At 42.5% G+C, this 26101-nt stretch overlaps 1 protein-coding gene across 1 annotated transcript in view; it reads left to right on the plus strand.

Moving 5' to 3' along the window:
* KLHL3 (kelch like family member 3) overlaps positions 1–26101 on the plus strand; it is a 122701-nt gene that overhangs the window by 78737 nt on the left and 17863 nt on the right. The window contains exons 8-11 of the mRNA XM_023195669.3: positions 2547–2696; positions 21366–21483; positions 22197–22394; positions 24256–24357. Coding sequence (XP_023051437.1) covers positions 2547–2696; positions 21366–21483; positions 22197–22394; positions 24256–24357 — 568 coding nt within the window. The remainder of the gene's footprint in view (positions 1–2546; positions 2697–21365; positions 21484–22196; positions 22395–24255; positions 24358–26101) is intronic.

A 26101-nucleotide genomic window follows, 5' to 3' on the forward strand; every position in this document is an offset into this window, starting at 1 on the left:
TGGGGATAAACAATAAAATGAGATAATCCATGTAAGTCCTATAATACAGTGTTCAGTGAATGTTACTGATCTTACTCTGTAGTCTTTGTGACCACTGCGGTGATTCTTAGTAGCAGGTGACACAGTATTCTCATGAGCATGTGTAAACTCCTCTGCTGGTAACACTTGTTGATCGCAGGTATGAGGGGTCAGTGAAATGTTCCCTCAATCGCCTTACTTCAGCCTCCTCAGGTGCTGAGGGATATGCTTGCAAGCTCTTAAATGGGGCATGCATGCTACTTTGGGTGGTACCACTGCCACCTGGTGGCAGCATATCTTTCCTGTAGAAAAGGTCCCCTAAGTGGAGGGAGTGAACCGGCCTGAGCATCCAGTGTCAGTCAAACCTCCCACCGTCCTGTGGGAAGCTGGCTGGAGGTGGAGGAGGCACCTGGACTCCAGCATAGTCTCGCTTCCACAGGGAAGGTTGGTGACCTGGGGACCTGGGTTCCAGAGAAAGCTAAAGCGCCTTAGAGACCCTTGGTCACAAACTCCCATCAGGCATCCACAACTGAAACTTAACAAACGTCACCATTAGGAAATGGTTCTTGGGTTATTATGCCAAAGTAGAGTTTAGATCTGGAAAAGAGGGGGGTTGGAGGCAATGGGCATGAAAACTGTTGTGTGGGACTCCTCCTCCCTTCGCCCTTTTTTCAGAAAGGCCTTTTATCAGGCCTCTCAGAGTGAACACCTCTGGAAGAGGATGTTTCATTAACATTCATTTGACCTTGAAACTTCAAATGAGTATAATTGCTGGGATGGCTGATGGTGGTGGGGAGGAGGAGGAGGAGGAGGAAAGGCAAGCCCTGGGCAGACCTCCACCAATGCTGCCTGACTTCTGGGAGAGGTTTTTTTTTTTTTTCTTTCACAAAAGGTAGCATTTATTAGGCTTTTACTCAGCATTTAAAATATTGTACTAAATATATAATATATTGTGATAAAATATATATAACGTAAACTGTCATTGTAACCATTTTTAAGTGTACCATTTAGAGGCATTCATTACATTCACAATTCAGTACAACCATTACTATAAAGATTACCAAAACTTTTTCATCACCCCCAAAGTTGAAACTCTTGTACCCATGAAGCACTAATTTTCCAAGAGAACTTTTAATTCAAGCTGAGTAAGTTCTTCTGGAGAAATAGCTGCTCATGCATTCCTCCTTCCTTCCAAGCTTTTTTAGACATCATCTCCCACCCTTTTCATTTTGTAATTGACCCTAGGAGTTTATGATTTGTCTCAAGCTGGCTCGGTTCCTTACTGGGAGGGGGAAAAAAAACACCTTCCAAGGAAAACAGTTCTTGGGGACTGTCTCTGGGGAGGGAGGTGGTCAGAGGCACACATAGGCCTTCTCTTGCCAATCGTTTTTTCCCTGCCAGTTCCAATGCTGCCCAGCAGGTGATGGCCCTGGCCATGCTTTCATTCCTAGTGACAGATTGGGACCCAGGAGAGGCTCAGTCATGCCGTGTGCATCACTGACTTGAGGGCTGAGATAATTGAGGTGGGAGGCCCTTCCCATTCTCTGACTGGGCTTAAAGTCTTCAGGGTCAGAAATTTTGTCTTGTTTATCAGTTTTCTTCTTGGGGACCAGCACAGGACTGCCCAACCAGGAGACATTCAATCAGTGTTAGCTATTGAATAGAATTGATTTTTCCTAACACAAAGCAGCCTCAGAAGACCACACTGCCCATTCCAGATATACCACACAGTGATCTGACCTGGGCCAAAATGTGGAGATTCGAGAGTTAGAGCACCAGAATGGCTTCATGCTTGGTCTTGCTCATGAAACCTTTAGGCTTACATTTGCTGAGCACTTGCCTAGGTCCTAAGTGCTGGAATAGGTGGTGAAGAAGTCAGAGCCCCAGCTTAGATGGAGTCCTAGGGGAGGTCAATAGGTGGGACTTTGTGCAGGATACGTTTTCTGCTCTGATGTTGTTACTCTGTTAGAAAGAGCCTCACTGGCCGATTTTCTGCCCTGAGACCTTCACTATAAGGCAACAAATATGAATCTTTCTCCTTGGCAAGCTTATTTTACTCAATGCCTCCAAAGGTTGGCTGATGGCTCCCACACCCTTTCCTCTTTCCCCTCACTCCTCCTCTCAGATATCTGTTTGTCCTAACATTATAATGCATTCAAATCAGGAGAAATGTGGTTAGAGGCTTTCAGCATGGCTACTTGTCTTTTGTTTTGCATAAACTCATTTAAGCCTCAAAACAAAACTAGTCAGGTTGTAGATACCTTTAATATGCCCATTTTACAGATGAGGAAACTGAGGATCAGAGATGTTAAGTAGTAGATCTGGTCTAATGCCAGAGCTTGATCCCTTATCCCACTGTGTTCTTAAAATTCAGGAGGTGAGCAGTAAGTTGTAACTCTTTGGGTCTGAGATGATGTGGTGAAGGAGTGAATGAGTGTGGGAGTGCAGGAATGACTGAGCCCACGGTGAAAGCTTGGGAAATGTGGCTGAGCTCTGCTCCAGGATCACCCATGGATTATTACCTCTAGACAGTTGAAGAAGAAACTTTGATAAAGAATAACAACACCTGTAAAGACTTCCTCATTGAGGCCATGAAATACCATCTGCTCCCTCTGGATCAGAGGCTATTGATTAAGAACCCAAGGACCAAGCCCAGGACTCCAGTCAGCCTTCCCAAGGTAAGCCCCAGCCCAGTAACCGCCAAGAGTCAGGAGTGTGCCCTGGGAAAGTAGCCTTCCACTCCTGCCTCCAAGTCTTTCCTCACCCATGGCTGCCCTGCATCTGGGTTGCATTTACAACCTAGGAGATGGAGTCTGCTGGTTCCTCTTGAATCTGCTGGTACCTCTCTCTTCTGGGGTCTTCCTTTCCTAAGAGTTTCAAGGTAACCTCCAGTGTCATCAGGGAGGTTTGAGAATAACTCAGAGCTCTCTCTCTCACCCCCACCCTGACTTCTCATTTCACACCATGGCTTGTGCTCTCTTTCTGTTGGAAGCAGAGGAATGGCTATGTTGGTTACACTTAGTGATGGCCATAGTCTTCCTCTTTCTAGGCCATTCTTTGAGTTAGAATAGTCCTAGTCTGTTTCTTTCCCCCACTTCAGGGAAGGACAAAAAGGAAAATTAGGGCTGCCAGAGGGAAGAAAAGGGGTTCTGAGAAAAGGGACACTGTCAAATTGAGGAGTTTGACAGGTCATGAAGCAGAGGAAGGAAATGGGAGAAATGAGAATTTGTGAGCGAGCAGCCAGGGAAAGGGAAGGAAGACATAGGAGGGGACCCCATGATCTAGAGATCTAGAGTTTATGGTGTGTGCTGGCTGCTTTGGTTCCTTGCAAGTCTCCTTTCCTCTCTGATCCTCAGGCTCCTTATCTACAGAATGAACGATGTTCCACTTGATCCCTAAAGTTCTGTCTGGCTTGGCACCAAAGTAGTTGTTCTAGGAGTCTAACATGCTGATGTCTGGGGGAAGGAATCAGTCAACCCAAGAGGAAAGGTGGGAGGAGAGGAGTGGGTCATGTTGTCTCATTGATGACACAGTAGGCAGCACCAGGAAATTATTTAGGCTCTTGCTTTCTCCTCCTCCTCCTCTTTCCAGCTGGCTGCCATCCTCCCTGCCTGCTTCTTCCAGGAAGGTTTCACAGTGGCTGGAGAAGCATGTTGTTTTCCAAGACCAGGTGTTGGAATTCTCTGAGGTTTGCAGGACCTTCTTTCCCCTCTGCTCCATGACCTTGGATCATGGGGATGATATTGGTTGCAATGTGAACAAATGTCTCAGTGTCCCAGATAATAATACAAGCAGCTAACCTTTATTGGGTGCTGAGGTTATCACTTGAATATCTTATTTAATCTTTTCAACAACTCTACAACGTAAAGATAGTTATCCTAGTTTTATAAAGGAGGAAACTGAGGTTCAGAGAAGTTAATTTATTTGCCCAAGGTCAACACAGCTAATGTGGTAGAATCAGCATTTGAACTGTCTTTATCACTCTCCATACCTGTTTTCTGAACCCATACCATTCTGCAACTGGCTTCACCTTTGTAAACCTGAGAGTGCATACTTGCCTGCTGGCCTCATGTTGCCTAGTGCGGGTTAGAAGAAGGCATAGCTGCAAGGCGAGGCCTTGGTCTGGCTGGATATTGGTCTTACTGCAGGTTGATGCCGTTTGTTTTGTTTGGTTGGAATATTGCATAGAAACTTCTTCATATCTTTCAAAATGAAAATAACTTAGCTTTCTTTAATTATAGACATATGTGCTTATTGTAGATTATTAAAAGGATACTACAATTTTGAAATTAAGTAAAAATCACTTGAAATGTCTCCTAGGGTAAGAAATCTGCTATTATTTGGAAAATTTTCTTTCAGACATGTCTCTGTGTACTTTTTCACAGATAGATACAAATGTACAGTGTATCGCTACACAGATTGAAATATTTGCCCCCCATGTAGCCATGTGGTATAGACTGCTTTTAATATTATCATATAGGTGAAATCAGCATTTAAATTGTAATGGTACCTGGTACTTAATTTTATGCACTATTATGTACATATTATGGACAGTCCTCTACTGATGGGCTTTGCAGTAATTTCCTTTTTTTTTTTTTTTTTTATTGTATCCTTTAAAAGATGGCATCTTGTTTGAGTTCTTATTTCTTTCATTGGGAGTGAGATTCATCTTGGTTTCATATGGTTATTGGCAGTTTTATTTCTATTTTGGAGAATTCTCTGTTCATGTCCCTAACTCATTTTTCTGTTAGATTGTTATTTTTTATTAATATTTTTTATTCCTTTGTTTTCCTCTTGAGGCAGAGTCTTGCTCTTGGCCAGAGTGCAGTGGAGTGATCTCAGCTCACTTCAGCTTCAACCTTCCAAGCTTATGTGATCCTCCCACCTCAGCCTCCCAAGTAGCTGGGACTGCAGGTGTGTGCCACCACACCCAGCTAATTTTTTTCTTTTAATTTTTTTGTAGAGACAGGTTTTTGCCATGTTGCCTAGGCTGGTCTCGAACTCCTGAGCTCAAGCAATCCACCTACGTTGGCCTCCCAAAATGCTGGAATTATAGGTGTGAGCCACTGTGCCTGGCCTTATTTATAGTTTTTAAAGGCTCTTTGTACATTAAAGAGGTTAGGCCTTTGAATGTATATATTTCAAATATGTTTTTTCTTAGTTTGCAGTTTGTCTCTTGTTTATAGTAATTTTTTAGTCCAAAAAACCCCAGTTTTTAAGGAGTCAAATTGATCTATCTTTTGCTTTATAGCTTGGGTTTTGTGTCATGTTTAGAAATATTTTCTTTACTCTGAAATGATTTAAAGAATGTCCCCATGTTTTCTTCAAGTACCTTTATAATTTTTGTTTTACATTTGAATCTTTGATGCACTTAGAATTATTTTGTGTGTGTAAGGAGTGAGGGCAGGGATTCAGTTTTATTTGTATTGCAAATGATGAGCCAGTTGTCTCAAGGTTATATTATTCATTAATTCCCCTCTTCCCCCATTGGTTTGAATACTATCTTTATTATGATCTAAGTTTCCACAAGCTTCATGTCTTGACAATGTTGATTCTAAGTGCACTGCTTTTTATTTAGCATTTTTACTTCCCTGGGTTTTCAGCTGGTGTTCCGTCTGTGACATTTCCCTTTGGAAGCTGTGGTTCTCATCCTCTATGATATCAGATGAATGACATCTTTGCCTGAGGAGTGTAGCTTGGAGCTAAGGGAATGGTTCAGTGCTGGCCCAGCTTTTTTGTGTAGAAACCATACCTAGTGACTTCTCCTTTTCTGGACTCCATGTCTAGCTCTTACCACATATACCCATAAAAAGATAGTTTGAAAATTAAAGCCCAGTTTGTGCCTGAGCCTAGACGAAGCATGCTGAGAGCTGCTCCACCATCACCCCTGTTTCATCCTAGGGATTGAATCTGTAGTTGAGAAAGAGTCTACCCCTTGTTTCAGGAGGTCAAAGCCATCCTTCTGTCTACCTTACTCCTTAAGAAACATTTATTTTCTGAATGAAGACATTTAGATTCCTGGGCCTTCTGCAGGCAACTGAAACCATGACTTCCTTAGAATCTGTTAAAGAAAGAAATAAAGAAGACATCACTGCTGTTTGTCTCATTGTTCTCCTGTATTCAATCCTTGAATGATTTAAGGTTATGTTGTCTAACCTGCTTCTTAAACTATACTCTCATCACCATTGTTTGAGCATTTAAATTAGTGAGGGGATCCCCACTGAGGGCTTGAAGAATGAATGGGGTATGCTGAGGGAAATGATTACTTAGGGATTATCAGATCGTGTACTGTCTTAATAAATCATCACAGTCATAGGTCTGTACTATTCATATCCCCACTTTACTGAGATTACTCAGAGAGGTTAAGAAATTTGCCCAGTTAAGTACTGGCTAAGTGCAGTGCTGGGGTTTGGTCTGTCTCACTCCAAAATCCGTGCTTTTCTCTTTACACCAAACTGCTTCCTGAGAAACAGCTTCGAGGTTTTGGTAGCGGTTTAAAAAGATTATTTTCTTTTAGATTAGTTGAGGTATAATAATTTATATGCAGTAAAATTCACACTTTTTAGAGATACGTGATAAGATTTTACAAATGCACCATCATGTAACCACCATCCCAATCAAAACATAGAATATTTTAATCACTACAAAAAGTTTCCATGTGCTGCTTTGTAGTCAATCCTCTTCTTTCTTCTTCTACCCCCAGCCTCTGACAACTACTGATCTGATTTCTGTCCCTACGGTTTTGCCTTTTCTAGAGTGTCATATGAATGGAATCATGCTGTATGTGGTCCTTTGAGCTTGGCTTCTTTTTCTTACCATAGTGCATTTGAGATTCATCCCCGTTGTTGCATGTATCAGGAGCTCATTCCTTTTTATCACTAAGTAACATTCCATTGTATGGATGGACCATAATTTATTCATTCACCAGTTGGTGGACATTTGGGTATCCAGTTTTTGGCTGTTACAAATAAAGCTGCTGTGATTTCACTTACAGATCTTTGTGTGGACATATGTTTTAATTTCTCTTGGGTAAATACCTAGGAGTAGGATTGCTGGGTTATATGGTAAGTATATGTTTAACTTTATAAGAAATTGCTAAACTGTTTTTGAAAATGGCTGTACTATTATGCACTTCCACCAGCAATATATGAGTTTGTTATTCTGCAGTCCTGCTACTACTTGACTTTATCTATTTTAAAAAATTTTAGCCATTCTAGTAGGTATGTGGTGGTATATCACTATGGTTTTAATATGCATCTCTCTAATCACTATGCTGTTAAGATTTTCTCATGTGCTTCTTTGCCACCCATATTTCTTCTTTGGTAAAGTATCTGTTAAAATCTTTTGCCCATTTGAAAAATTGGGTTATTATTTTCTTATTGAGTTGTAAATATTCTTTATATATTCTGGATACAAGTCTTTAATAAGATATATATATTGTGCAAATATTTTCTCCCAACCCATGCCTTATATTTTCATTTTCTTAGCAGTATCTTTGGAAGATAGTTTTTTAACTAATTTTTTAATTGACAAAAGTTATATGCATTTATCATGTACAACATGAGGTTTTGAAATATAGTTACATTGTGGAATGGCTAAATTTAACTAATTAACATATGTATTACCTCATATACTTATTTTTTTTTGTGGTGAGAACACTTAAAATCTGTTCTCTTTTTTTTTTTCTTTTTTTTGAGATGGAGTCTCGCTCTGTTGCCCAGGCTGGAGTGCAGTGGCCAGATCTCAGCTCACTGCAAGCTCCGCCTCCCGGGTTTATGCCATTCTCCTGCCTCAGCCTCCCGAGTAGCTGAGACTACAGGTGCCCGCCACCTTGCCCGGCTAGTTTTTTTTGTATTTTTTTAGTAGAGACAGGGTTTCACTGTGTTAGCCAGGATGGTCTTGATCTCCTGACCTCGTGATCTGCCTGTCTCGGCCTCCCAAAGTGCTGGGATTACAGGCTTAAGCCACTGCGCCCGGCCAAAATCTATTCTCTTAACTGTTTTCAAGAATACAATACATTGTTATTAACTATAGTCACCATGTTGTACTACAAATCTCTTGAAGGTATTTCTCCCATCTCACTGAAATTTCGTATCCTTTGATCAACATCTTCCCGGCCAACCCCTTCCCCTATCCCTTGGTAACCACCATTCTATTATCTGCTTCTATGAGTTTAACTTTTTTAGATTCCATGTATAAATGAGATTGTATGTTATTTGTCCTTTTGTGCCCCGCTTATTTCACTTAATGTAATATCCTCCAGGTTCATCCATATTGTCACCAGTGACAGGATTTCCTTCTTTTTTAAGGCTAAATAGTATTTTACTAAGTATGTATACCACAGTTTCTTTATGCAGTCGTCTGTTGATGGACATTTAGCTTGATTCCACATCTTGGCTATTGCAACTAATGCTGCAGTGAACATGAGAGTAGGTATCGCTCTGACATACTGATTTCATTTCCTTTGGATATATACCCAATAATGGGATTGCTGGATTATATGGTAGTTCTATTTTTATTTTTTTTTTTTGAGCAAGTTTCACACTGTTTTCCATGGTGGCTGTACTGTACTTGGAAGAGCATAAGTTTTAAGTTTTTCAATTTTTTTTCTGTTATGGTTTATTTTGTGTTCTATCTAAAAAAATCTTTGCCTAATTTGAAGTCACAGATTTTCTCCTATACTTTCTTCTAGTAGTTTTAGGTTTTACATTTAGGCCTATGGATCCATTTTGAGAAGTTTTTTTTTTTTTTTTTTTTAATATGGTGCATGAGGTGAGAGTCTAAGACTCATTTGTTTTGCATATGAATGTCCAGTTGTTCCACACCATTTGTTGGGAAGATTCTCTGTTCTCCATTGAATTACCCTGTTACTTTTGTTGTAAATAATTGACTGCATATGTGTTCATCTATTTCCGGGCTGTCTTCTGTTCCATTTTATCTGTTTGTCTACCTTTACACCAATACCATGTTGCCTCGATTACTACCTTTCTAGTAAGTCTTGAAATTAGGTAGTATGAGCCCTCCAGTTTTGTTCTTCAATGTTGTTTTTGTGAGTCTGGGTCCTTTGCATTTCCATTAAATTTCAGAATCAACTTGTCTATCTACAAAAAAGCTTGTAGGGGTTCTGCTTGGAATGGTATTGAATCTCTAGATCAAATGGGGGAACTACCATCTTAATAATATTAAATCTTTAGATCCATGAACACAGTATAACTCCATTTATGCAGATCTTCTGCAATTTCTCTCATCAGTGTTCTATAGTTTTCAGTTTATGGGTCTTATGTATCTTTTGTTAGATATATCCCTGGGTATTTTATAGTTTTAGATGCTATTGTAAATGTTTTGTTTTGAAATTCCAATTTCTAATTGTTTATTGCTGATATGTAGAAATGTGATTCTTTAGAAAGGTTATTTAATGGGGGAGAGGTCAGGTTGGTGATGGCTTCATTGCTTTCTGAACAACAAGGACAGTAGTTTCAGAAGATTACTGAGTAGCCCAGACTGATGCTTCAGGCAGGCATTTTGGGCTCTCTTCTAGAGTGTTAGCTCCTCAACGCAACAGTAGGTTCCATGGCAGCAGGCATTACTCATCTGTGTCCTTGGCACATGACCTCAATTAAAGAAATACATTTTTAAAGATGAAATAACCTCATAGAGACTTAATACTGACCATTTATATTACCCCTCATTTTTTCCTGATGGGCTTATCAGCATTCATACCTGTGTTTTCACATGGCTTTAGTGAGGATTTATATCCTACTTTATATCCTCCTTTGATCACTAATGTAAGTTGACCCTAGTTTGATTCAAGCCTACAAGTCCAAATTAGAATGAATCCAATTGTCTTTTCTAGGGGATTAGAAGGGTTGTAAAGCTCTTTGTTTTTCCTTCCTCTCCTCTCCTCTCCTCTCCTCTCCTCTCCTCTCCTCTCCTCTCCTCTTCTTTTCTTCTTTTCTTTCCTTTCTTTTCTTCCTTTCCTTTCTTTTCTTTTCTTTTCTTTTCTTTTCTTTTCTTTCTTTCTTTCTTTCTTTCTTTCTTTCTTTCTTTCTTTCTTTCTTTCTTTCTTTCTTTCTTTCTTTCTTTCTCTCTCTCTCTCTCTCTCTCTCTCACATCCAGCTATAAACAATCATGTATGCATTAATTCATTACTTTTTTTTGAGATGGAGTTTTGCTCTTATTGCCCAGGCTGGAGTGCAATGGCACGACCGTGGCTCACTGCAACCTCTGACTTCCGGGTTCAGGCGATTCTCCTGCCTCAGCCTCCCAAGTAGCTGGGATTACAGGTGCCTGCCACCATGCCCAGCTACGTTTTTTTGTATTTTTAGTAGAGATGGGGTTTCACCATGTTGGTCAGGCTGGTCTCGAACTCCTGACCTCTGGTGATCCACCCTCCTCAGCCTCCCAAAGTGCTGGGATTACAGGCGTGAGCCACCGTGCCTGGCCAATTCATTACTTTTTAATTCACTCATCCAACATACTTCCATAGGGAAACCACTAATTGCCAGGCACTGGGGTAAATACTGGATTCATGAAGACTGATATGAACTGGTCTCTTCCCCAGGGGACTCCCAGACCAGAAGGAGGGGAAACAGCTGTGAAAGGATAATTACAACGGAGTGAGTAAATGCCCCCATAGGGTTATAGGCAAAACACTCTGGGAGCACAGAGAGGGGTAAGGAGTTAAGGAAAGCTTTCTGCAGGAGCTGACAGGAGCTGTGTCTCCAAGGTAAAATGCGAATTGTCTGTGAGAGTGAACATCCAGAAACTGGTTCAGGTGACTGCAGGAGAAAACTGGTTTACATCCTCTGGTGACCACTTAGAATAATTTGTACTTTGCATCTTCTTCTCTGGGTAATTGTCCTGGTCTTCATCACTGGAGGTATTGATGATAATACAAGTAGTATTGTTTAAATACTAATTACTGAGCAGCTTCTTTGCGTTGTTAGCCTAAGTACTTAATGCCCATTATCTTATTTTGTCTTTATTACAACTCTGGAGGCTTTAATGTTGGAGAAAACCAAGATTCAGTGAGATTGAGTAAGACTGAGTGACTTGCCCAGGGTTTTACAGCTCTTAAGTGGCAGTGTGAGGACTTGAATCCGGGGCTGGCTGACTCAAAGCCTGGGCTTTTAATCACTACATGATACTAATCCCCACAATAATGATAACAGCAGATACCAATTACTGAGCACTTATCATGTGCCAGCCACTGGGCTAAGTGACTTATATTTGTATCTCATGGGATTTTCATAACTGTAATTATCCCCATTTTGCAGATGAGGAAGTTGGACCTTGGGTTCTGTCACCCACTCATTATGCATTAGTTATCTATTTCTGCATTACAAATTACCCTAACTCTAATGGCTTAACACAGTAAACATCTGTCATCCCACAGTTTCTATGGGCAGGAATCCTGGAGTGGCTTATCTGGGTCCTTTTGGCCCAGGGTCATACAGTCAAGCGGTTGGTCGGGGTGCAGTTATTTCAAGGCTTGTTTGGGGAGGATCTGATTCTAAGCTCACTCATGTGGTTGCTGGCAGGCCTGCTTCTTGCCGTGTGGGCCTCTCCATAAGCTGCTTGAGTGTCCTCATGACATGCTGGCTTTCTTCCAGAGAGAGTGATTCTGGAGCAGGAAAATGAGAGCGCACACCTAACACAGAAGCTGTAGTCTTTGTATAACCTGATGTCAAAATCCATGGCCCATCACTTCTGTCTTTTATTTGCTAGATACAAGTCACTAAGTCTAGCCCACACTCAAGGGGAGAGGTGTTAAGTTCCATGTCTGAGTGTAGAAGTATCACAGAATTTGTGACCCGTCTTTAAAGCACAATTAGTAAATGGCTGAGTTGAGGTTTAAGCCTAGGATGACTGGCCTGACGCCCTGCGCTCCAAACTGTTTTATTATATTGCTTCCAAATGTCACAAAAGCATTATAGCCGAATGCTGTGTTGAAAGAAACCTGATTCCTGGCCTTTGGGGACTTTTAATTTTAAGAAGTCTCTCTGAGAAAGTAAGATAGACATATATGAACATCCAAATAAGTAGAGGAAGAGAGAAATTAGGAGATAATTGGACTAGTTGGAGAAGCAGGCATAGGAATTCCAAGGGCAGGCTGTTTTTGGCTTTCATAAATTCAGTCCAGATAGGCTTTCTAGCAGAGCAAACTTGAAAAACAACGTGGTGGCAGAGACTTGCACTATATTCAGTAACTCTCAGCAGTAACTCTGTTTGCCAGCCAAGTCCCTTCCCTGAGAGGAACAGGACTCTGGCTTGAGATAGCTGCAGAGGCTAATAAGGGTGTTTTTCCTGAGCCATATATGCACAGAGCATACTGACACATCCCAGCCGGAACAGCTAACAGCATCATCTTGGCTCCCACACACTCACCGCCCAGCACTTTCCCTGAGGCTGGGTTGCCATGGACAACCCGAAGCTGCCTCCCAGCCACTCAGAAGTCTCCTACGTTACCCTGTTCCACAGATGGCAGCAAGGAAATGAGGTTTCAGGAAGATGCAAATGAACCTTTTGGAAATGTACTGAACCTGGCACTTTTCACTGTCATTCCAGTTCAGTTGGCATCTCTATTCAGCTCTTTAAAAATGCTACTGAAACACCGTTTGGATTGGAAGTGGGTGGCTTGCTCCTGAGTTGGGCTGTCCTGCTTTCAGGAGATGGTGTTGGAAGAAGCTGTTGACAGGGTGGGTGGGATGACCTCTCATTTGGCCCAGGCCCCTGGATGGGCACTGCCCCTTTCCGCCTTGGTCCACACCCTGGCAAGCACCCTGGGGTCCTGAAAAAGCCCCATAATCACCCCTAGAATTAGTGGTACTTACCCTCCCTTCACAGGTTAATAGTATCCTTTTCCACCTTTCATTGGGAATCTGTTTTTTAGCGTCTGTCTTAGAAGCTAATAATGACACTGGTGTTAATCAGATAACATTTAGTGTTTACTGTTTAGCAAGCATTGTGCTAAGTGCTTCATATCATTTAAGCCTCCTGACACCCATATGGGAAGCATCCTATTATCCTGATATTACAAGTTATGAAAATGAGGCTTAGGAAGGTTAAATGTCTTGCTCATAGCCACACAGTTATATAGTGACTGGGCTGATACTATATTTGGGCCTGGGTGTGTCTGATTCCAAAGCCCATTTTTTCCACTCTTCTTCTCTCCGCCGGGCCTTGCCCTCATATTACCTGGTTCTCAGACCCCCATTGTCTCTGTACCTTGCTATCAGTACTTGCCTAGAGCAACTGTTGCTCAGGAACCTGCTTGGACAAGTCTTCTGGCTCGACCTCGACATGCTCCTTCGGATGAATTGTTGGTGTTAGCCCTGCGGCCCCACGCACCAGGGTAAGAGAGACTCTCGCTTCCTGCCCTGGCCCGAGGGACCGACTGGCTGGGCCTGCCTTCTGCCCAGCTCACCGGTCACAGAAGAGAGTTTGGACACACATTCTACTCTTGCCCGATGAAAAAAGTGTGTAGAGCCCAGATTGTTCCTTTCACCTGAGTGGAAATTTGAATGACCTATGTAGTCCTGAGGCCAGGGCTAGGGTCTTAATCTACACGTAGGCTGGAAATCTCTACTCTCTTCATGGATTGTCCATTTCCCTGGCTAGTCTCTGGCACCTAATGGCTCTCAGACACAGGGTGGTTGTGATTTCAGTGAGGAGGGACCAACACGCCTTCAATCCCACAGTCACACTGGTGGAATCAGAATCATCTATGTAAACAAGAGAACATTATATATTTATTTTTAAAAATGTTATGCTGGGAGTAAAATTTCCTTCCTAAGGAATCAGGTAGTCTTTTCCATGGGCTCACTAGTCTTCCTAAAATAAATGGCTATTTGACTTTTCAAAATGAGAGTGCTTTCCTTGGGAGGTATCTAATAACCATCCCTGCTACAGTGGAGTTCAGCTCACTCATATTCTGTCAACCAGAGAACCTCCATTCATCAGAACTTCTGCAGCCTTCAACACAGTGACAGTTAAGACTTGGGATCAGAACCCTGAGGCACCCTGCCAAACTCCTACATATGCTGCAGTTCACCAGAGTGATTAAATTACGTTCAGTCTAGCACAATTGTTCACCTAGAGCCAGTTCTTTAGTTTGTGATTCCTAGATAACTGATAGTTCTTACTCAGGGTTACCTTGAAAGATAAATGTTAAAAATAGTGATCATTAAATAAACTGATTTGATTAATTTCTAATGAAGGCATATTAATCTTAAGTATATTGGGGTTTAGGAGTGTTGGGGAAAGAAAGAAACATGCTTGTTGAACTCCCTGGGCCTGAGTGTTTCTGAAATATAAAATGAGGGCATATAGGAGAGAATGGTTCAAGTCTCTTCCTCTGACATCTTGTGGTCTTCTTAAGTAGCTAGAAGTTTGTGATTTCAGAAATGTGATACGTTTAGACTGTGGGAAATACTTATATTTGCCTAATTGGTTGCTAACATCAGGTATCCATGGAAACAAGTATCCATTATCACTCATGATAAGAAATTTATTCTTTTTACTCGGCATGATCAACACGATAGTGGGTATAGTGCTCCATGTATGATGGCTTCTTGCAACACGTACCATAAAAATTGGATTTCTTTTGACCATGCTGGGCTGTACTAATTTACATTCCCACCAGCAGGGCATAAGAGTTCCTCTTTCTCCACATCCTTGCCAGCATTTGTTATCTTTTGTCTTTTCTACAGCAGACATTCTAATTGGGGTGAGGTGATGTCTCGTGGTTTTCATTTGCATTTCCCAGATGAATAGTAATGTTGAACATTTTTTTCATACACTTGTTGGTCATTCATATATCTTTTTTAGAGAAATATCTATTTAGATCTTTTTGCCCATTTTTGAATCAGATTATCTGTTTTTCTGTTATTTAGTTGTTTGAGTTCCTTATACATTTTGGATATTAACACCTTGTCAAATGTGTGCTTTTGGCACGTTTGTTGAAAATCAGTTGGCTGTAAATGTGTGGATTTATTTCTAGGTTCTTTAATTTATTCCATTGATCTATGTGTCTGTTTTTATGCCAGTACCATGATGTTTTAGTTACTCTAGCTTTGCTGTATATTTTGAAGTCAGGTAGCATGATGCCGCCAGCTTTGTTCCTTTTACTCTAGATGGTTTGGCTATTCAGGATCCTTTGTGGTTCCATATGAGTTTTAGAATTTTTTTTTCCTATTTTTTTGTGAAGAATGTCATTGGTAGTTTGATGGGGATTACACTGAATCTGTAGATTGCTTTAGGTAGTATGAGCATTTTAACCTTATTTATTCTTTCAATCCATGATCATGGGATATCTTTCCATTTATTTGTGTCCTCTTCAATTTCTTTCATCAGTGTTTTATAGTTTTCATTGTAGAGGTCTTTTACCTCCATGGTTAAATTTGTTCCTAGGTATTTTATTTTTTTGTAGCTACTGTTAATGAGTTTTTTTTCTTTATTTCTTTTTCAGGTAGTTCACTATTAGTGTATAATGAATAAATGAGCTCATTTATTCATTCGAATAGTTTTTTGGTGGCATCTTTAGGCTTTTTAATATATAAGATCATATTCTCTGCAAGCAGGTACAGTTTGACTTTCTCCTTTCAATTTGAATGTACTTCATTTCTTTCTCTTGCCCGATTGCTCTGGCTAGGACTTCCAGTACTATGTTGGATAGAAGTGGAGAAAGTGGGCATCCTTGTCTTGTTTCAGTTCTTAGAGGAAAAACTTTCTACTTTCCCCTTTCTAGTATGATTTTAGCTGTGTGTTTTTCATATATGGCCTTTATTATGTTGAGTTACTTTCCTTCTATTTCTAATTTGTTGAGAATTTTTATTATGAAGGGATGTTGAGTTTTATCGAATGCTTTTTCTGCATCTATTGAAATGATCATGTGGTTTTTGTCTTTGATTCTGTTAATGTGATGTATCATTTTTATTCATTTGTGTAGTGTTGAACCATCCTTGCATCCCTAGGATGAATCCATTTGATCATGGTGAATGATCTTTTCAATGTGCTGTTGAATTTCATTTGCTAGTGTTTTGTTGTGGATTTTTGCATCTGTGTTCATCATGGATATCGGTCTATAGTTTTCTTTTTTGTCATGTCATTGTCTAGTTTGGTATTAGAGGAGTGCTGGCTTCAAAAAATGAATTTGGAAGGATTCCCTCCCTTTTGGTATTTTAGAATAGTTTGAGAATAACTGGTATTAGTTCTTCTTTAAATATGTGGTAGAATTCAGCAGTGAAACTGTCAAGTTCTGGGCTTTTCTTTGATAGCAGACTTTTTATTAGTGATTCAATCTTGTTGCTTGTTATTGGTCTGTTTGGGTTTTCTGTTTCTTCGTGATTCTATATTGGTTGGTTGTATGGATCCAGAAAAAATTAAAAATAGAACTACCATATGACCCTGCAGTCAATACTGGGTATGTATCCAAAGAAATTAAATCAGCATGTCTAAGAGATAGCGGTACTCTCATGTTTATTTCAGCAGTATTTACAATAGCCAAAATACAGAATCAACCTAAGTGCCTGTCAACAGATGAATGGGTTTTAAAATGTGGTATATATACTATTCAACTATAAAAAGGCTGGGCACAGTGGCTCACACTTGTAATCCCAGCACTTTGGGAGGCTGAGGTGAGTGGATCACCTTAGGTCAGGAGTTTGAGACCAGCCTGGCCAACATGGTGAAACCCCATCTTTACTAAAAATACAGAAAAGTAGCCGGGTGTGGTGGTGGGCACCTGTAATCTTAGCTACTTGGGAGGCTGAGGCAGGAGAATTGCTTGAACCCGGGAGGTAGAGGTTGCAGTGAACCAAGATCCTGCCATTGCACTCCAGCCTTGGTGACAGAGTGAGACTCCGTCTCAAAATAAATAAATAAATAAAAAGGTGAAATCCTGTCATTTGTGACAACGTGGATGAACCTGGAGGACATTATGTTAAGTGAAATAACCCAGGCATATAGAAGGACAAACACCACATGATTTCACTTATATGTGAAATCTAAAACAGCCGAACTCGTAGAAGTAGAGAGCAGAATAGTGGTTATCAGAGGCTGGGGAAGGGAGGAGGGAGGGGAGGTGGGGAAAGGGAGATGGGGCTGATCAATGGATACTGTGTTACAGTCAGATAGGAGGAATACCTTCTGGAGTTCTATTACACAGTAGGGTGACTCTAGTTCACAATAATGTATTCTATATTTCAAAATAGCTAGAAGAGAGGATTTTGAATGTTCTCACCACAAAGAAATAATAAGTGTTTGAGATGGTAGATATGCTGATTACCCTGATTTGATCATTACCCAATGTATGCATATATCCAAACATCACACTCTACCCCATAAATATGTGTACCTATTATGTGTTAACTAAAAATAAAACAAAAAAATTGAGTTTCCTATGCCTGTGAGAGAAGCGGATGTATACCTGCTCTTCCCGCTGCCTTGAGCTACCCCTGAAACTGATGGTCCTATCCCACAAAAGCTCATAATTCCTTTTCTCAGATAGTTGTACAAGTTTCGTATGTTTAAAGTCATCTCTTACCAGTGGTTTTATGAGCTCAAAGGCAAGTTTGTTTTGAAAACCTTATCTTGTATCCTTTTTTTTTTTTTGAGACAGGGTCTCACTCTGTTGCCTAGACTGGAGTGCAGTGGCGCTGCAATCACAACTCACTGCAGCCTCAAAATCCTGGGCTCAGGTGATTCTCCCACCTCAGCCTTCCAAGTAGCTGGGGCTACAGGCAATGCACCACAACACCCAGCTAGTTTTTTGTATTTTTTGTAGAGATAGGGTTTCACCGTGTTGCCCAGGCTGGTCTTGAGCTCCTGGACTCAAGAGATCCACCCGCCTCTGCCACCTAAAGTACTGGGATTACAGGTGTGAGCCACTGCACCTAGCTGTCGTGTATCACTTTTGTCTTTCTACTGAGGCTTTACTTTAACATTACGAAATTTGCATTTTTGTAACACTGTTTCTGTGAAAATTCTCAGAGATGAGTGGTAGATTTTCTCCAATATGAATGTACCCTCTACTTCCCTGGTGGGAGATAGTTTCTGGGGCATGGTGAGGGTTCCTGAAAACTTTGCCCTTTTTTTTTTTTTTTTAATTTACAAAAGAAGCTGGATAGCTTATGCCAAGAATAAGCAAACTTTCTTTTGGTGGTCGAGTCAAAAGATGGAAAAAGCTCTCACTTTCTCTTTTTATTTTGCTTGTTTTTTCCTCACTGTCTCCAGAATTTTAATCTGGTGTTCCAACATATTTTAACTAAAGAAAATGGCATTCTAGTTTAGTTTCTTTTTTCATTTTTAAAAACTCTGTATTGTTGTTTAACTCCTTGCATGTGCTGTTTACTTTTTATTCATGTATTCTGTATTCCAAACAAATACTTGAGCCCTCACTTTTACCTGGCAACATAAGTATATGGAGTTATCTTGGTGACTGAGGCAGATACATTTTCTGCCCAGCCAGGGCTCACCGTCTAGAGGCGCAAAAGACAAGTCACTGATGGTCCAGCACAATGCAGAACACACAGGGCAGGTGAAATCTCAGAGGACGGATGTGTAGTTCTGACTTGGAGGCCAGAGAAGTCCATTTGTAGGAAATAACATGTAAACTGAGACCTGAAAGATAAGCAGGTGTTAAGGCAGAGCGCTCAGAGTTGAGAAGAAGGTTTCGAGTCAGGGAACAGCACGTGGGAGGGTGTGGGGTGCCTGAAGTCCTTGCAGAAAGAAAACTTAAAACTGCTTTTATTCTCACTCAGCTTCAGAAATCAGATTTCAAAGAAAATCTTGCAATATTTGCCTTCAGTTTAGCTTTACCAACTCAAAACCGGAAAGACAATGCAAGTTCTGGGCATATTTATGAGCACGTAATTCTGTCCTTGAAGAGTAGGTTAGACATTGTCTGGAGTTTGCCAGGGGGCTGTGCTCATTAACATCCCCCTTGAACTGTTCATGGATGCCTGTCTAAGCAAAGAACTCCAGATGGGAAGTAATGTAGAATTCATCTTTACTCTGAAAAAGGCTACTCTTGACACAGGGCAGTGGGCCCTCTGAACTGAGGCACCCAGGAAAGTCAAGAACAGAATGTTTCTGTCTGGAAGCAGCAGCAGCAGCAGCAGCAGCAGCAGCAGCTCGAGGCTGGGCTTTGTGTCCTGGGTTCCTTTGGAATGCTTTAGAAGTCAGAACTGATATCTGAATTTTTGAACACTGGTCACCTACTTTTGGTGACAGACAGCTATGGACTAAATCTGATGACCAGTGACCACCCACATGGCAGTGGGTGAGCCTCTTCTGGAATATTGGGGAATAAAAGATTGATCTGTAGTAATGGTGGTGAGCTCTGGTTTTGCCTCCCGTATGGTGGCAAGTGTTCATTTGAGGGATGTGCTCCTGAGAGTTCACACAGAGTTTGATGGGCACTTCTCTCCCCAAAAATACATCATGGGGAAGTAAAAAGCACTATGATAATTCATGATGGCAAAAGTTGTTCATGGCATATCATCAGGAAATCCATACAGAGTGTGGATTAAAAAGGTAGTTCTCAAAGTATGAACCCTAGAGTGGCAGCAGCAGCAGCACCTGGGAACTTGTTAGAAAGGCAGCCTCTGGGCTCCACTCCAGATCCACAGAATCACACTCTGGGGACAGGGCCCAGCAGCTTGTGTTTTCACAAGTCCTCTAGGTGATTCTGATGTATGCTCAAGTTTGAGAACCACTGGGTAAAGAAGACAAGCTACAGGTAATGATCAAATGAATTTGCTGGCTGTAACTTCCACCCTTTCTCTCCACTCAAGAAAGCATATCGGAATGCCATTGAGTGAGGGTGACATCATTGTGGGGACAGCTATGAATTTGCACACGTTTATTTTTATTTTTATTTTTATTTTTATTTTTTTGAGACAGAGTCTCGCTCTTTCGCCCGGGCTGGAGTGCAGTGGCCGGATCTCAGCTCACTGCAAGCCCTACCTCCCGGGTTCACGCCATTCTCCTGCCTCAGCCTCCGGAGTAGCTGGGACTACAGGCGCCCGCCACCTTGCCCGGCTAGTTTTTTGTATTTTTTTTAGTAGAGACGGGGTTTCACCGTGTTAGCCAGGATGGTCTTGATCTCCTGACCTCGTGATCCGCCCATCTCGGCCTCCCAAAGTGCTGGGTTTACAGGCTTGAGCCATCGCACCTGGCCGCACACGTTTATTAAAATATGTAAACTATAGGTAACTGGTACTTTAATTTTTGTTTATTAATAACATGTGACCAAAGTCACAGCAGTGATACTACAATTAAGTACTGCAGTTCTATTAACCTAACCAGAGCAGTAGTTTTCATTGTTTTTGACCATGCCCTTGCAATACAAAATGCATTTAAATTTCTATCCAGAAGACACATGTAAGTGTGTATAACCAAAACAAATATTTCATGAAATAATATTCTTATTATCATATTTTCTGTACTTTTAAAAATATATATGCTGGTCATAATCCATTAAATTGATTTCATGACTTACTAATGGAAAGTGACCTGTGTTTTGACAAACACAGATGCAACAAGCTGTGTTTGCTTGGATCCTGTCTCTAGAGCAGGAGGTACGGGGGTGGCTGGCCTCACCCTCTGTCAGATAGACTTGGATTTCAGTCTCTGCCTGCATTCCTAGCTGTGTGACCTTGGGCCACTTAATGTGATCTCTGAGCTTTACTTTCCTGTCTGTCAATGTGGATGATGATATCTGCCTCACAGCTGTGGTGACAAGTAAATGACAACACATTTCACATGGTGCCTGGCAGTGGCAGCTACTACCTTACTTGTGGAAATAGTACTGCTAGCACTAGTTTTCAGAACATCATCAGTTTAATAACTTTTGTAATAACCACCTCACAGGAGTTTTTCACAATTTTTTTCTATACTGCAGTGCATAAGTGCACCCTACATTCTAAGCATTCAGAAATACTTTTGAATAAGTTTTAAAAATACATCCAAATTCTGCACTCTTTTCCAAAGTATATTCAAGTTTGTTTTGATATAAGATTTAGCACCTCCCATTCCCAATCTTGAGGACACTGAGATTACAGATGATGCCCTACATGGCTTCACACACCCACAAGATAGCCCTGAGTGGGGCATTTGGGAAATAGAACTTATGATTGTGTTTCTGTGGGAAGATGCTTGTTAGACTTTTCTTGAATACTCATACCTGTTGGTGACTAGGGGCAGCATCTCCATGTATGTAGCTCTGTAAACTGGCATCTCGGATCATCCACAGACCCTGGGCGATAAGCCATGTGGAAGTACCAGGGATACCATAAATCCAGATTTTGGGGAGTCCCCGCTAATGTCCACTTGTCTCTCTGGAGGTCATGATTGTGGTTGGCGGCCAGGCACCCAAGGCAATCCGCAGTGTGGAGTGCTATGATTTCGAGGAGGACCGGTGGGATCAGATTGCTGAGCTTCCCTCCAGAAGATGCAGAGCAGGTGAGCAGCCTCCCAGTTCTGCAAGCTGTTTTTCCCCTGCTGGTCCCCACTCCGTAGCAGAAGTTGTGAGCTACTCCGTGTTTCCTCAAGCATCTGTGCATTTCAGGCTCCCATTCTTTTCCCTCCTGCACAGTTTCTTTTTCTTTTCTTTTCTTTTTTGTTGTTGTTTTAAGACAGAGTCTTGCTCTGTCACCCAGGTTGGAGTGCAGCGTCATGATCTCGGCTTACTGCAACCGCTGCCTCCTGGGTTCAAGTGATTCTCTCACCTCAGCCTTCCAAGTAGCTGGGATTACAGGCACGCACCACCATGTCTGGCGAATATTTGCATTTTTAGTAGAGACGGGTTTCACCATGTTGGCTAGGCTGGTCTTGAACTCCTGACCTCAGGTGATCCACCCACCTTGGCTTCCCAGAGTACTGGGATTACAGGCATGAGCCACCACGCCCGGCCACTTGCACGGTTTTTGGCTCTTTTGGGGTCAGTTCTTATGAGCTTGGGGAGTTAAAGCTGATTCCAGTGTTTACTTGAGTCAGACGAAATTAGAAAAGCAAGTAGGAAAGAAATCCAGTGAATCCCATAATGACTGGCAGATATCTAAAGTATCTTCGGTGGTGACTTTTCCTGTGTCTGTCTTGCTCCTCCATTGTCATCCATCAACTTGAGCAGTCATGCGCCTGACCTGACCTTGATGTCTCGGTTTCCTGTGCCTCAGGTGTGGTGTTCATGGCTGGCCACGTGTATGCCGTGGGAGGGTTTAATGGCTCACTGCGGGTGCGGACAGTGGATGTGTATGACGGCGTGAAGGACCAGTGGACATCCATTGCCAGCATGCAGGAGCGCCGGAGCACGTTGGGCGCAGCGGTGCTCAATGACTTGCTCTACGCGGTGGGAGGCTTTGATGGCAGTACTGGTAGGTTCAGGGTGTGTTCCCAACCCCTCCTAGCCTGGGACACACCCTCCATGAAACCCTGTTTTATTCAGCCAGTTCTGGACCAACTTTCTTTCCATTTGTAGCTACTGCCCCAGGGAGATACCCACCCTTCTGCCTCATCCAGCTTTCAGGGGAAGAGCCAGGCCTTCTTCCACACAGAATATGTAACTGCCCATGTACTAGGCTTTCTAGGACTCAGAAGAGTCTCTTTCCTACTTTTCAGTGTCTGGGAACCTATTTACTCAGAAGATGAGACTTAGAAGGAGAGCATGCTTAGCTGGGGGGTGCCTCAGGCCTCCAGTTTGAATCCTCTGCCAGACAGATGAGGGAGCTGAGTTCAGCACTTGGAAGAAACCTGGGTCAGGTCACGCAGTGGGCCAGGCTCCCCATTTTTTCTGTTGCCCTTTCTACTACCCCACTGAAGCTTTGCCAGGCTTTTTCACCATAGGTGAGCCTTCTTGCCTCTGGACTCTATGTAGCTTCAAAATTTCAACCCGAAACCATTAGTTGACATAAACTCAGAGAGGTGATCTCATCTCTGCTCATACTGCCAGGTAGGTGTCTCAGTAGACAGTAGCTCTATTAAACTAATATGATATCCTTTGGCCCCCAGGGAGGGGAAAAGCAGTGTTTTTTACTTCTCTGAATTTTTATTTGTGTCTTCACAATTTGAGAATCTTTCTCAGCCTTCTCTTTGCCTCACTCATATAATTCCAGGGCTTTAGCCCCTCTGGAGGCTGCCTTTAGTGAGTGGGGCAAAGAGAACGAAAGGGTAGTGGTGCATTGTTTCTTTTGGGAATTACTTTTGGCTATAAGTAGAGAACCTGATTAAACTGTGCCTTAAAACATGAGGGATTTTGCTTTACTCATGAGACAAGAAGCCTAGAGGTTAGCAGTGGCTGAGTTGGTCCAGTGGCTCATGGACATTGAGACCACATTCTTTTTTTTTTTTTTTTTTTTTTTTTTTTGAGACGGAGTCTCGCTCTGTCGCCCAGGCTGGAGTGCAGTGGCCGGATCTCAGCTCACTGCAAGCTCCGCCTCCCGGGTGTACGCCATTCTCCTGCCTCAGCCTCCCGAGTAGCTGGGACTACAGGCGCCCGCCACCTCGCCCGGCTAGTTTTTTGTATTTTTTAGTAGAGACGGGGTTTCACTGTGTTAGCCAGGATGGTCTCGATCTCCTGACCTCGTGATCCGCCCGTCTCGGCCTCCCAAAGTGCTGGGATCACAGGCTTGAGCCACCGCGCCCGGCGAGACCACATTCTTTAAGATTTTCTTGGCCTTTTTCTCATGATCATGAGATGGCTGTTATACCTCCAGCCAACACATTTGTGTTCCAGCGGGGAATGGTATCTATATCAGAAAAGCAAAGGCCATTTCTGGAATCCCCGTAGACTTCTGCTTAGGTCTCATTGACTTGGTCACCCCTAGCTGCGAGGGAGTCTTGGAAAGCAAGTGTTTAGCTTTCCACTGCTAAGATAGAGGAAGTTGGGGGAAAGGTGATTGGAATAGGTGTTCAGTGAGGCTACCTCAGGTGACTACGTGGAATCAAAGTATCTCACTCTGCAGTTTTTATGGTCTACGTTTGCCATGCATTTCAGACATACCCCCTGTCCTTTCACAGCCCACTCTCTGGGTCAAGTCTTAATAGTCCCCGCAGGTAGACACTGCAGATATGTTTGAGGGAGTCGCCACAGGCCGCATGGTGATGCAGAGGTGGCACTGAGCCATCCATTTAGGTTTCCAGCCCCTGCATTTGGACTCCTCCCCCATCCTCACTGCTTCCTACACAGCAGGGTGAGGCCTGGTGCCATGGAAGTCTCATGAGTCTCTTGTCTCCCAGGCCTAGCATCGGTGGAAGCCTACAGCTACAAGACCAACGAGTGGTTCTTTGTGGCCCCGATGAACACGCGGCGGAGCAGTGTGGGTGTGGGCGTTGTGGAGGGTAAGGAGGTGCAGTGGCCGGTGGCCAGGCCTATCTGGCCCACAGGCCTTGTCCTGGGTCCAGCATCCTGCTTGGTGCTTCTTCTACCTTGGTTTATTCCTGAGATCACTCCTCTGAGTTAGGTACTATTATCCTGATTCAGCAGACGAGACTCAGAGAGGTGGTGGAGCTCCTGGCCCGAGGCTGCTAAGTGGTGGAGCTGGGCTGGGGGAATAGAAGGAGCCCAGAGGGGAAATGCCGGCCTGTGGTTTGGCCCCTTGTCAATAGCTCTGCTGGAGGTTGGGGAGGGGAAGGGAGTAGGGAATCCATAGTCAGCATGTGACCCAGGAGGATAATGTAGTGGAGTGAGAATTACATGTGTTTAATGAATTTTGTCCTCATATTCATATAGAACCGTGGGTGAGGTAGGCACATCTTCTTAGGTCTGATGACTGTCTCTGCAGGGCAGGCTGGTGATCGAGTCCAGCTCTAGTCAGGAAAGCTGTGTAGGGTAAGGCAGGGGGGTGTGGTGAGGTCTCGGGCCTGGTCGGATGGGACACATTTGTTTGTAAAAAACTAAAACTCTCACGTCTAGTCTCTCGTTTTGTTTGCAAAACCCTTGTGAAGGAGATAGGCAGGACTCAGATTTTCTCCATCCTTGGATGCCCCACATTCTAATGACAGTAAATAGCACAGCCTGTCCTTGAACCCAGGTCTTCTGACTCCTAAGCCAGTGCTCTTTCCGCTGTGCTATGCCCCTTCAGAATGCTGACAAATGCCAGTAAGTAGGAGTTCTGTAAATATGTGGGAATTCAGTGTACCAAAGCATAGACTATTACTTGAACTAAAATGTTATTTGCAGGACAACACTGATTCATCAACCTGTGCTAGTGTGGGAATTTAGATGGAATATCTGTTCATTCAGACATGTGTGCAGGCATTCCATCTCTCATGTACATACTCAAGAATACACATGCAAACACAAATGTGTCCTGGGGACAGCGTAACATTCAGCGAGTTAGACATTAATAGAAATATTCTTTTCTCGCACTGTATTTCTCAGTCTGCACTGGTATTGTGTAATTTAAGTTTTCATTTAAAGGTATACTATTCTAACATACTAAATAAGTCATCTTTGTGAGGGCAAGGATTTTGTCCTCCTTCCAAGGTAAATTGTGTCTTGCAATCTCATTCTCTTGGTGGAACCGAAATTGATTTGTCTGCCAAGTATAAGTGCTTTGTCTAGCCACCTTCTCATTTCTTCTCTTGTTCCTTAGCCAGGAATATCAAACAATAGAGTAGGGGTTAAAAATAGCAAATGCCTGTTAATAGACTCAAGGAACAACCTTGAGTGCGTATTTTTTCAGCTGATGCAGATGGAATGGTTGATGGGGGTTAGAGGAGGTGCCATAATGGTGGTAATTTAAAATACTCCCCTTGACAAAGGCTTTTGTGAGCATGTTCTGTATGTGGAAGAAGTGCTGTCTTGTAGCACGCCCTGTTGACATGGAAGACAGGCTGGGAATTTGTTTCTTCTACCCCTCCTGAATCTGAAGCTCTTTCGGCTATGGGCACCCTGGGGCAGCAGAGTCCAATTTACAGCTGTGGTGAGAATGTTGAGGGAGGAACTTAAGTGGACTCTGCTTCACTGTGGCCTTGAAGAGACAGCTCTCTGCACTGTCTGGCTTCCTCCCCTCCCTCTCATCATCTCATTACCATGGCTATACAGTTTGAATGACACTGAAAAAAAAAATGGAGGAAATCG

The sequence above is a fragment of the Piliocolobus tephrosceles genome, chromosome 4 (genome assembly GCF_002776525.5).
Source record: "Piliocolobus tephrosceles isolate RC106 chromosome 4, ASM277652v3, whole genome shotgun sequence".
Lineage (NCBI taxonomy): Eukaryota > Metazoa > Chordata > Mammalia > Primates > Cercopithecidae > Piliocolobus > Piliocolobus tephrosceles.